The sequence below is a fragment of the Rousettus aegyptiacus genome, unplaced genomic scaffold (assembly GCF_014176215.1).
Source record: "Rousettus aegyptiacus isolate mRouAeg1 unplaced genomic scaffold, mRouAeg1.p scaffold_m13_p_3, whole genome shotgun sequence".
Lineage (NCBI taxonomy): Eukaryota > Metazoa > Chordata > Mammalia > Chiroptera > Pteropodidae > Rousettus > Rousettus aegyptiacus.
The window spans coordinates 60,057,889-60,070,639 of record NW_023416306.1 but is presented as its reverse complement, the minus strand read 5'-3'; the positions used below and the strand labels follow the sequence as shown (position 1 = coordinate 60,070,639).

Sequence of the window (12,751 nt, the reverse complement as noted above, 5' to 3'; positions counted from 1 at the left end):
CCTCAAAGGCAAGGGAGGTAAAAGCTAAAATAAACGAATGGGACTACATCAAACTAAAAAGCTTCTGCTTGGCAAAAGAAACTGTCAACAAGGTAAAGAGACAGCCATTTGAATGGGAAAATATATTTGCAAGCAATGCCTCCGATAAGGGCCTAACATCCAAAATATAAAAAGAACTCACATGACTCAAACAACAACAACAACAACAACAACAACAACAACAACAACAACAAAAACAAATGATCCAATCAAAAATGGGCAACAAATATATGAAAAGATGCTCAAAATCACTAGCTATTAGGGAAATGCAAATCAAAACCACAATGAGATACCATCTCACACCTGTTAAAATAGATATAATCGACAAGTAATAATAAATGTTGGAGAGGATGTGGAGAAAAAGGAACCCTCATACACTGCTGGTGGGACTGCAAATTGGTACAGCCACTATGAAAAACAGTAATGGAGCTTCCTCAAAAAACTAAGAATTGATCTACCATATGATCCAGCAATCCCTCTACTGGGTATTTACCCGAAAGACTTGAAAACCCATATCTAAAAAGATATTTGCACACCAATGTTCATAGCAGCATTATTCTCAATGGCCAGGACATGGAAGCAACTGAAATGTCCTACAATAGATGATTAGCTAAAGAGGCTGCGGTACATATATATATATATATACAATGGACTATTACTCAGCCATAAGAAGAGATGAAACACTGCCATTTGTGACAAAATGGATAGACCTTGAGATAATCATGCTAAGCGAAATAAGTCAGACAGAAAAAGTTGAAAATCACATGATGTCACTTATATGTGGGATATAAACCTAAAAGCAACAAAAGAACAGGACGAATAAACAGAGACTCATGGACATGGACAATAGACTAGTGGTTGGTTACAAGAGGGTAGCGGGGAGGTAGATGGGGTAAAAGAGGTCAAATATGTGGTAACAGAAAGAAATCTAACTATGGGAGGTGAATACACAATGTTGTTAAAGTATACAGCTGAAACTTACCAGATTTCATTAACCAATGTCACCATAAAAAAATTAAACAAACAAACAAACAAAAAACCCTTGGTCATATATTCAGAGTATGTTTAGAATGTCAAATACTGGCCGACAGGGCCAAAACAGTAATAGCCAAAGAGCCAGACATTTCATTCTGTGCTTTCCCTGAGTTGGAGTTGGATTTGCCCATGGGTCAAGGGCAGCGTTGCCCTTAATGGGCAGCCTACTCTTTAGGATGTAGATGCTTTCAAGGAATTACCTATATACTTGTTACTTGTCCTTGGGTCTGATTAACAAAATTTACCCACAGTCTACTCTATGACACCCAGCTCAACTGCCCTCCTTATAGTCTCTCATGCACTTGCTGTTTCTGAGCTCCCAATGGGAGGAAGTGAGGTGGGTGGGAAGGTGGCCTCGCACTCCCCTGCTCACAATGAGCTGCCTGTGTGAACTCACTGTGTCTTGGCTGCTCTGCTGCCTCAGGTGGCCAGGCCTTGAGTGGTGGCCTAAGATGGGTGGCCTAAATAATTGGCCTATCTGTAGGCCCTTTCTCCCTGTAATGAGGAACATAAAAGTGACTCTTTGGTCTTCTCTTTTATTTGTATTACTTATAATTCAATGCAAATCACTAGGGGCCTACGAGCTGGCTGAAAGTAGGAGGCAGGACTGCTGAAAGAGGATGGAGACTTGGATGCTCCATCCCTGATCCATAAGGGAGAGGCACACACTATGATAATTGATACTTGAGCACATGAGAAGGGCCAGGCTGGCATTCTCTCTAATTAGACCTGGAGAAAAGATGCAGGTGAGAGGCGGAAAAGCTGATTTTTCATTACAGCACCACTAGGGAGAGCAAGAGAATCATGATGCCCAGCCATGCCAACATGAACTTTAGACCCTGAACTCAGCTTTACGTAAAAAAAAAAAAAAAAGAACAAAAGCATAGCATTCAGGAGAAAGTAAGCCTCCGAAAAGTATATTGAAGAAAATATCTTGGCATTTCTCTCCTGAATGCTCAAGAAAAACTGAAGTCCTACAAACCATTTTCTACGTGTTTCCCTTGCAGCAAATTGCTCACATGTGGCACTACTGCTGGCACCTTCCTTTGAGGAGGGCTGAGGGCAGCAAGCACACAACCCCTATTAGGAACTAAGGCTGCTCTAGAGCAGGAGACATTATAAGAGAACTGGACTAATCAGGCCTTCGGGTTCACCAACAAAAGTTGATTACTAAGTGAATGGGGGAACAAACAATCTCTCTCTCTGACTGTGCTGACATGGAGAGGGGCTGTGGTGTGCAAATTTCCAGAGCCAACACTTATGGGGCTCTCTCTGTGTGGAACAGACAGCTCCTGCAGCAAGATGCCCTGCTTCTCACCAATATGTCCTTCTATGGTCAGGACTCGTGGTCCTGTAGCCAGAGGCCGAGAGAGGCAGGAGGAGAGAGAAAATGAGGAAGAGATGGTTAGAAAGGGGAGGAAGAGGCAGAGAATCCCAGGATGGAGAGAGACCTGTGAGCCATTTCTCACTTCCCCAGGTAGTGGTGTAAGCCTCTTTTATTCCCTTCATCACTCTGCCTCATGCCCTCATGAAATTGGGTCTGTTTAACAGGACAAGACAGGGTGTTTATCGAAAGGGCTGAATCTTCAGGTGAGGGCAAGGGGTTCATGAAAGAAATGTAAATGCTCAGGAAAGCAAAAGGTAGAAAAAAGTAACTATCAATCTCCGTAAAACAGAAACTATAGAAGTGACAGCAGGCTAAGGGAAGAGGAATTATGTAGAAATTGTTTTGACATATTTATTTACAAACCCCTCTCAGTTTTACTCAAGCATGTAACCGCATCATAAGCTTGCCTATGGAGGTGTTACTGCTGGTGCCACATTATGGGGGCTTCCTGCCCGAGACTGCAGGCCTTAGGCAGTAATGACACCAAAAAGACTCTTTGAAATGATAGCTAGTCCTTCCATTGACTGGCTCTAACATATTACACATATAGTTGGGATATGAGAGAAAAAATAAATGAGATATTATAAAACTCTTCATTTTCTCTCAAGAGATGTCAATGGTGCTTTAGAAAACTCTATAGACCATGCATATGTCAGTCAGTCCCTTGAAAAGCTTTCAGATACACATGCTTAATACAGATGTTTAGAATTGCACTGAGGTCAGGAGTTCTGCAAAAATATCCTGAACATGTTAGGAGAAAGAACATTTACTGAGCATTTGTTATGAGTCAAATATTTGATAAATATCATCACATTTTTATGATGATCCCATGAGGCACTACCGTTAATTTCATTTTATAGGTGAGAAAAGTGAGACTTAAATTGATTAGGAAATCTGCTTAAAGTCACATTAGTTTGGATCCCTGAGTAATCACAAAGGGGCAGAGCCCTTGTCCTCCCTTATCACCCTATAGCCAATAAGTGACCTACGAATGGCAGAGGAGTCAAACTCATACTTTTGATGCCACAGATCCCTGTCTTAACAAGTATAGTAAGTGCTCACTTAACATTGTCTACAGGTTCTACAACTTTAAGTGAAATGAGGCATAACAAAAACCCACTTTATCACAGGCTAATTCATATAAATGAGAAGTAAGTTCCTACAGCGTCTCATCAGCATTACAATGAAACGATGTTGAATGAAAAGACATTATTTGAGGACCTGCCGTATACAATACTGCCTGCCATTATTCTTGACTGATTCCTTAGAGAAGGTTTGAATTGCTTCACTATTATTTCTGATGTCAAATCCTTAAATACTTTCTACTTTCGGAATTAACCTTTCTGCTGCAATTGTAACACCAAGGTTATTATTAGGAGGGAGGTTTCTCAAATCCATGTGTGCTGGCTTTGTTAGCGCTCTTCCTGTCGAGAAGCTTGGTCAGGTTGTGGGAGATTTCTTTCTAGTCTGTTGTGATGTGACAGCACATTCTGCAGAAAGAAATGTCTGAAAAACGGCAGAAAACATACTCTATCACAGAACAAAGGCCACAGTTATGTTGTCAACAAGTTACTTGGTTAGGCTCCACACTCTGGACTCCCTGGTATGATCTGTGTCTAAAAAAGGGAAGAAAAAGAACTTACCTTTACTTTTTCCCCTTTGTGGCATATCTTATCAACAATACAATGCGACTTCTCTTGCTTGAAAGGGTCAATAAATGAGTCTGGCCAAAACGGGTTGTAACTTGATATGATTATAAGGATTAGCGCCTTTAATCTCCACTGAGCTGCCAGGTAGGGAGATGTTAAAATTTTCTTTTTTTAAACCCAGACGGGATATTCTTGTTAACTAGACTACTTGTTATATTTGGAAGGCTGCTTGCACTGTGGCAGCTTGTCAACATCTCAAGGTGGGACATCTACTGAAAAGTCTACCTCACATGGCAAGTCTGATGGGTTGGTGCAAGAAAGGGAAAGGATACAGTAACTTAAATGTCAGCCTTGTCGATTATTCTAAAGAACAATGAAGGTCTGGAAAGGACTTTCCACATTTTTCCCTACCGAATGTGTAGATACTGATAGATGTTCACAGAACCTATTTTCTTCTACCCAGCTAGGCTACGCTGCCCAACATTCCTTGTAGTTGAGAGTGGCCATGTGACTAAGAGGGGATGTGAAAAGTGGTAATGTGTGCTACTTCCAGATATGCCTCTTACAAACCTTCCCAATCATCTTCTACGCTTTGTTTTGCCCCTCTCTGGCTGACAGGATAGAGATAACTGCCAAGGAGACCTGGGACGGCATGATAACAGAACCACCAGCATTCTGTGACCCTGGATGACTGTGTGGGGAACATTTTCTCCAGCAGATCAAGGACACTCTCTGGACTCTTAGGTAAGAAATACTACACTTCTACTGCATTTGAGTCATTACCCATTTAGGGGTCAACTTGTTATCAGGGCCTAGCCTACCCTAACATACTTCCCAAGGTTGATGTCTCAACTATTTATTTCTGCATCACTAGTCTTGAAAATTGTATCTCCCAAGTAATTCCTTTGAAGATTCTCTTGCCCTAAGGATAAAATCCCAAATTGTACCACAATTTTCGAGACTATGCTAATATCTTGGCCCTGTCTATTCTCTCCCATCCCCAGCCACATGTCATGATGCTTCCATCTCTGCTCTGCATACTCGGCCACACCAGCCATAGTCAGTCCTTCAGAGGCAGCATGCTTTTTCTACCTCAGGCTCTTTGCACATCCTACTCCTAACGACTGAAACACTCCCTCCTCCCTCAACTCTTTATCTCCTACTCAGTTTTCTGAACTCTTCTCAAATAGAGAACAAATATGGGGGTAGTACAATGGATTGAATCACTTTTTAAAAAAAAGCCTCGTCATATTCATTGCTTAATGCTTTTCATGCTTAAGGGTTGGGAAGAATTTGTGAGGCTGCATTTTACAAGTTGAAAGCATATGCGTGCCCAAGGCTATTTAATGAAAAACTACTAACAGCTCAAACATGGAAGGACATGAGTTACTCTTTGTAAACAATGTAATACTTTTAAAATAGACTATTATATAGCCATTAAAATTATGTCATAAGAGAGCCATAAGAGCCACTAGTAGCAGCAAAGTAAAAGGAGTTCCTGCTGTCAGTTATCATAACAGCTGTCAGTATTTTGATCGGAGACCCAGCACAAGGATGTTTTCTTTGTCCGGTGGGTTTACAGACGAAATGTATATTTGAAAGTCGGCTCTTTCTCACCCACTTTGAATAAATGTCTTATTTAAGAAAAGGCATAATGCCAGAGACATAGGTTTATTTTAGTTAGTCATGATTTATACAAATAGTTTTATGACTAAAAATAAAGGAATGTAATGTACATGGGCAGGCAAAAACTGGACATAACAACCTAGGATCTCACCATAAGGTTACCAAGAGTTGGCCTCTGGATAAAGTTGGGGAGACAGGGCCCCAGGTAGCAAGAGTTGGACAAAGCTGGTGTTAGTGTCCTGGGTACCCCATGATAAATACTTCCCCACTTGAATTTTGGGTCTCTCGATCTCCTTCAAGTGCCTAATTCCTTGTTTTGCTGCTTTTTGCTCCCATTCTCTTACTGTCACTGATCCCAACTCTGAAGAGGAGATTATTCCACTTCCCTATGACATTCTGGTCCCTATAGATCTGAGTTTTCAAGGCCAACCTGAGGGCAATGCCTATATCACAACTCCTAGCAGCACTGGCTGTTTTCTTTAATGACTCCTACCCCATTCTGATACAATTAATCTCCAGGTTCCTGTTGAGCTTACCTCTGCCATCCACTCCGTACCTTTCTACCACCACTGCCCTGAGTTCAGCTCCCCACTACCTCTCCTCTAAACTACCATGATGGCTTCTTAACTGCCATCTGTCCCAGTATTTCCTTTCTTCAATCCATTTCACTCACTGCTGGCAGCTTACTCTTCTGGAAGTATGGCTTCTAATGTCACTCTCATTCTCTGCCTTTGTCTGAACTCTTTGGTCAAGCATTCCAGGTCTCTCATGGCACAGTTGCAATCCACCTTACTGAGTTTAAGCCCTTCTACACCATTTTGGCATTCTGGGCTCCAGCCAGATCAAAGCACACAGTTTGTTCTTTACAGTCTGGAGGCTTACCTACTTGCATGAATTTTCTCACACTTTTGTCCACCTGGAACACCCTTTGCTTCTGTCCTTGCATGTTTGCATCCTAACAGTATACAAGGCTGAGATAAAAACAACTTCTACCTCATCTGTCCCAGCCAGAATTAATCTTTTCTTCTCTAAACTTCTGTACTTTGCACTTTCAGAGGGACTGAGGTTTATGCCTTTCCTATTAGTCTGGAATCCCTGAGAGCAGAACCTGTATTTATCTTTGGATCCTCCGACCTAGGACAGGAATCCATTGATATCTGAACAAATGAATTAACATATGAATTAATTTCTCACCTGCAACTTGGCAGTTAATTGTCACATTCACTCCCTGTACTGTTTTGATGGTGCTTCCTACATCAACTGTGATTGAAGGCTCCTTGGTGTTGATTACAGTCATCCGTGATGTTTTCACTAGTGGCTTTCCTGAAGATGAAAAGAAATGTAAAATTTTACTAGACAGTGGCTACAGACTTGAAGCATTCCCTTGAACAAGGATGATGAACAATGAACAACTGGTATATCAAGGCTTTTCCAACTAACCAAGTTTTCCATAGAAAAAAATTGTAACTGCACAGTATAAAAAACACCTACCCACCCACCCGCCCATCTAACTACTATAGCATTGTCAGAAAAAACAAAAAAACAAAACAAAACAAAAAAACAAACAAAAAAACAAAAAAACGAGCACGGTGTTCGACAAGTTGGAATGATTTGTGCATTTTATCATTAAATTAACAAATGATCCTATACATTCCATTTTAAGAGCTTATCTTTTTAATTAAGCTTGTTATTTTGAGATAATTGTAGATTCACATGCAGTTGTAAGAAATAATACAGCGCAACCCTGTGCACTCTCTACCCATTTTCCCCTAATGGAAACATTTTACAAAACTAGACTACAATATCATTACCAGGACGGTGACATTGACACAGTTAAGCTAAAGAACATTTCCATTACTACAAGGATGGCTCATGTGGCCCCTAATCTCTCCTGCATCCTTTGGCGACCATTAATATGTTCTCCATTTTTATAATTTTGTTCTGTCAAGAATGTTATATGAATAGAATCAAACAGCATGTAACCTTTTTTTGAGAAAATTTTTTTCTCATTCAGAAGAATTCTCTGGAGATTCTTCTAGGTCTCATATGGTACCGTGGTTGTATGTATCAGTAGTTTGTTCCCTTTTATTGCTGAGTAATACTCCATGGTATGGACGTACTGCCAGTTTTTATAGCCATTCACTTGTTAAAGGACACCTGGGTTGTTTATGAATTTTGGCTATTCAAGTAAAGCTGCTAAGAATATTCATGTACAAATTTTTGTGTGAACATAAGTATTCATTTCTCTGAGATAAATGGTCAGGAGTACAATTATTAGGTCATATAGAAGTTGCATGTTTAGTCTTTTAAGAAACTGCTGAACTGTTTTCCAGAGTGGCTGCACCATTTCATTCCCACCAGTAATGTATGAGTGATCCAATTTCTCGGCATCCTTGCCAGCATTTGGTGTTGTCATTAGTTTTAATTTTAGACATTCTGATAGGTGTGTAGTGATATCTCATTATGTTTTTAATTTGCAATTCCCTAATGGCTGATGATATTGAATATCTTTTTATGTGCTCATTTTCCATCTTTATATCTTTGGTGAAATGACTCTTTATATGCTTTGGTCATTTTCTAATTAGACTGTTTATTTTTTTTTTACTGTTGAGGTTTTAGAGTTCTTTATATTATAGATACTAGTACTTTGTAAGATATGCGGTTTGCAAAGATTTTCTCCCAGTCTGTGGCTTTTCTTTTCATCTTAAGATCTTTCATAGGGCAAAAGCTTTTAACTTTGATGAAGTCCAATATATCAAGTTTTTCTTTCATAGATCATGCTTTTGTCTAAAGAATGTGTTTAAGTCTAAGAACTATTTACCTAGACCTAGATGCTAAAGATTTTTTAAAAGTTTCATAGTTTTACATTTTACATTAAGCCTATGAAACACTTTGAGTTAATTTTTATATAAGGTATAATATTAGGTCAGTGTTTTTCGCCTATGAATGTCCAATTGCTTCATCATTATTTATTTTGAAAAAGGTAATCATTTATTAATTAGGAAATAAACATACTGTTCCAGGTCCAGTATTAGTCATTGATCTAGTTTCGTCAACTCGGTGAGGAAATAGGTTTTCATCAGGCTGAACTGTTCTTGAAAACTATTGTGTTTAAAAATTGGACACCATCTCAATTCTAATTCTAGATTTATATCACTGATTGTGAAATTCAGGGTTTTTTTTTTTCGCATATTATTTGCAGTTTTTTTTTATTAGTTCCAAGTATACAGTATATTGGTTAGACATTTATATAGTTTATGAAAAATACCCGATTACTCTATCTTCCCTCTGGCTCTCTTCATATAGCCATTACATTGCTGTTGACTTCATTCCCTATGCCGTGCTCCCCATCCTCGTGACCATCTGTCAACTACTAATCTATACTACTTTAACTCTTTACAGCTTTCTCCCAGCACCCCAGGACCCTAAACCCACTTGCCTCTGGCCTATGTTTTCTTCTAAGAGTTTTATGGCTCTGGGTTTTACATTTAAGTCTTTAATACATTTCGAGTCTATTCTTATATATGGTATAAGAAGGTGATCCAGTTTCATTTTCTTTTTTTTGCATGCATTTAATTTTCCCAACACTACTTATTGAAGAGACTATCTTTATCCCATTGTATATTCTTGCCTCTTTTATCATATAGTAAATAAGTGTATAGATGTGGATTTATTTCTGGGCTTTCTATTCTGTTCCATTAATCTATGTATCTATTTTTATGCCAGTACCATGCTGTCTTAATTACTACAGCCTTACGGTGTAGTTTGATATCAGGAAGCATGATAGCTCCAACTTTGTTCTTCTTTCTCAAGATCATCATGGCTACTCAAGATCTTTTATTGTTCCATATAACTTTTAAGGTTATTTGTTCTAGTTCTCTGAAAAATGCTATTGATATTTTTATAGGGATTGTGTTAAATATATAGATTGCTTTGGGTAGTATGGCCATTTTAATGATGTTGATTCTTCCTACCCATGAGCATGGTATATGCTTCTATTTATTTGTATCTTCAATTTCTTTTTTCAATGACTTATAATTTTCTGAGAACAAGTCTTTTACCTTCCTGTAATTTCATTCCTAGTATCTTATTGTTTTTGATGCAATTATAAATGGAATTGTTTTAATTTCTCTTTCTGAAAGTTCATCATTAGTATATAAAAATGTAACTGACTTCTGAATATTAATTTTGTATCCTTCTACTTCGCTGAATTCAATGATCAGTTCTAAGTTTTTATGTGTGCAGTCTTTAGGGTTCTCTATATAGTATGTCATCTACAAATAATGAGTTTTACTCCTTCCTTTCCAATTTGGATACCTTTTATTTCTCTTTCTTGTCTGATTACTGTGGCTGGGACTTCCAATACAATGTTGGATAGAAGTGGTGACAGTGGGCATCCTTGTCTTGTTCCTGATCTCAAGGAAAATGCTTTTAGCCTTTCTGCATGTTAGCTGTGGGTTTATCATATATGGCTTTTATTATGTTGAGGTATGTCCCCTCTGCCACCTCTATCACCATTTATTGAACAAGCCTTTCTTCTACTGAATTGCTTTTTAACCTTTGGCAAAATCAGTTGGAGATATTATTGTGGATCTATTTCTGGGTTTCCTTTTTCTGTTCCATTGATCTATGTGTGACTCTCTATCAATGCCACACAGTCTCAGTTATTGCAGCCATATAGTTCATCTTGAAATTGGGTAGGCTGGTTCTTTGCATGTAAATTTTTTCTTATTCTACTTCTTTGCCTTTCCAAATGAATTTTAAAATAATCTTGTCTACAACTATAAAATCTTGCTAGTATTTGATGGGAATGACATTAAATTTGTAAATCAATTTGAGAAGAAGTGACATCTTTACTGTGTTGAGTCTTCCAATCCATGAACACTATTTAGAATCTTTTAATTTCTTTCATCAGAGTTTTGTAGTTACCAACATACAATTCCTGTATATATTTTGTTAGATTTATATCTATTTTGTATTTCAGGGGGGGTGGTGGTGGTGGTAAATTATATTGTATTTTCAATGTCAGTGTTTCATGTGTTGTTAACAGAAAGAGTTAAAAAAATTTTATGTCCTATGATCTTGCTAAACTCAATATTAGTTCTAGGATTTCTTCTTTGGTAGATTTCTTGATATTTTCTAAGTAGGCAATCATTTCATTTGCAAATCATTTTATTTCTTCCTTTCTGATCTGTATGCCTTTTTTTTCTTGCATTATTTCACTGGATAGAACTTCTAGCACTATGTAGAATAAGAGTGGTGAAAGTGAGATTTTGGTATGCTGAGTGATTTTCAGCTGAAATCTGGACATTTTCACATTATGTTATACAACGCTGGATCTTATTTAAACCTTCTGTTTTAGCTGGCTTTCTCTGAAACCATTTAAGCGGGAAAGCAGGGAGATGCCATCTTGTTACTATCCAATAAAGGTAGAAGTCCAGGTTCCTTTGTCACTTGAGTGGGAAGCTCTTCATTACTGCTGGTCGGGGGTTGGACGTCTGGCTCCCCACATGGTCTCCACTGACACCACCATGAGAAGGGCTTTATTACTGCTGGGTGGTGAGTGCAAGTCCTGCCTCTCCAGGAGCCCTTCTCTATCAACACCCCAGAGGAGAGTGTAAGGAGGGTACTGTCAGGTGAGGGTAGAAATCCAGGCTCCCTATGTTGTTTCCACATTATGCCATGATGAGGATGAAATCTGTCTTGTCTGACGTGGTACCCTTGGGGGTATTGAGAAACTCATTTCACTCTGACAAGGTGGAGTCTAGGCTCCCTGCTGGTGTGGGTGGCAGTGGATCAGAGTGCTTTCTGTGGTGTTTGGAGTAGAGCGGTATTTTCCAAATGTTTTCTGTCACACTAGGCTGTCTCCTTCCTGGTTCTCTCACTAGAGAGAGCAGACTTTAGTTGGGGGCATTTTTTCAGTTCCAAGTTTGAGATGTAGGGGGCAAAAATAAAACCCAAGGGAATCATAATTGTGTTGTTTCTCAGTTCCTAAGGTCCCTAGCTAGTCTGCTTTCTCCTTTCTACTTTTAAGTCTTCTTATTCTTGTTTTATATATAATGTCCAAGAATCTTAGTTGTATTTAGCAGGAGGAATAGGGAAAAGTATGTCTATGCTATCTTTCTAGAAATAGAAATTCTGTGTATATTACATTTTAATAGGCCTTCATTAGCCGGGGATAAAAATTCAGCACTTTGTGTACATGACCACAAAATACAATGACAAATTCATTTATTGAGTACCTCAGGGAACTAAGCATCCACATGAAATCGTTTTCGAATACCGAAAGCTAATTTTTTATAAGTCAAAAGGATTTAATTTTATTTCAACCCTTTTACAGGCAAGCTATTCTACAATGGTATTTGTTCTTTTGTGCCTTCATTAATTATGAAGAAACCAGAATTAAATAATATCCTTTGGACAGTCTTTTCTGCTTTTTATATTTTTCATTTTCTCCCTCATCTATTTATCCTTTATTCTTGCTTGCACTGCCACCCAAACTCATATTAGAAAACTGTCCCTTTTTATTCTCTTCTTCCTTTTTAACTGATCTCTAGGCATAGATTATCAAACTCATTAGAACTATGTTTAAGGGTAGAAATTTGAGTAAAATTTTGAGGAGCTCCCCTTTAAATATGTGCAGAGACTTTCCATATCCATTTTGACTCTTTAGGGGTCTTTTTTCTTATTTTACTTATATTTAATATATCTGAGATTATATATGATCTGATGTGGAGATGATTTTGTACTATGATGGCTTCTAAGATACTACAGGGTGATAATGGGAGAATACCGCTGAAATGACATTGAGTTAATATCGGCATATTTACTTTACCTCCCTATCCATAAAAAGCTACTCAGCTTTAATTCCAAACATATTGTAAATCTAATCAGCCTCTCTGTTGCTATAATCTAATGCTGCATCTTCTTTGGCTGGACCACTGCCTAACTGGCCTCCTTTCTTCCAAGTTTCCTTCACTGGCCAGAGTGATCTTTCTAAAACATGAATCAGATC

The 12,751-nt window shown here is 38.3% G+C and overlaps 1 protein-coding gene across 3 annotated transcripts in view; it reads right to left on the bottom strand.

The window, feature by feature from the left end:
• The window catches only part of ADAMTSL1 (ADAMTS like 1), an 823,217-nt gene that overhangs the window by 82,215 nt on the left and 728,251 nt on the right, over positions 1-12,751 (bottom strand). For all 3 annotated transcript variants that reach the window (XM_036217921.1, XM_036217923.1, XM_036217924.1), the window contains one exon: positions 6,931-7,059. In XM_036217921.1, coding sequence (XP_036073814.1) covers positions 6,931-7,059 — 129 coding nt within the window. The remainder of the gene's footprint in view (positions 1-6,930; positions 7,060-12,751) is intronic.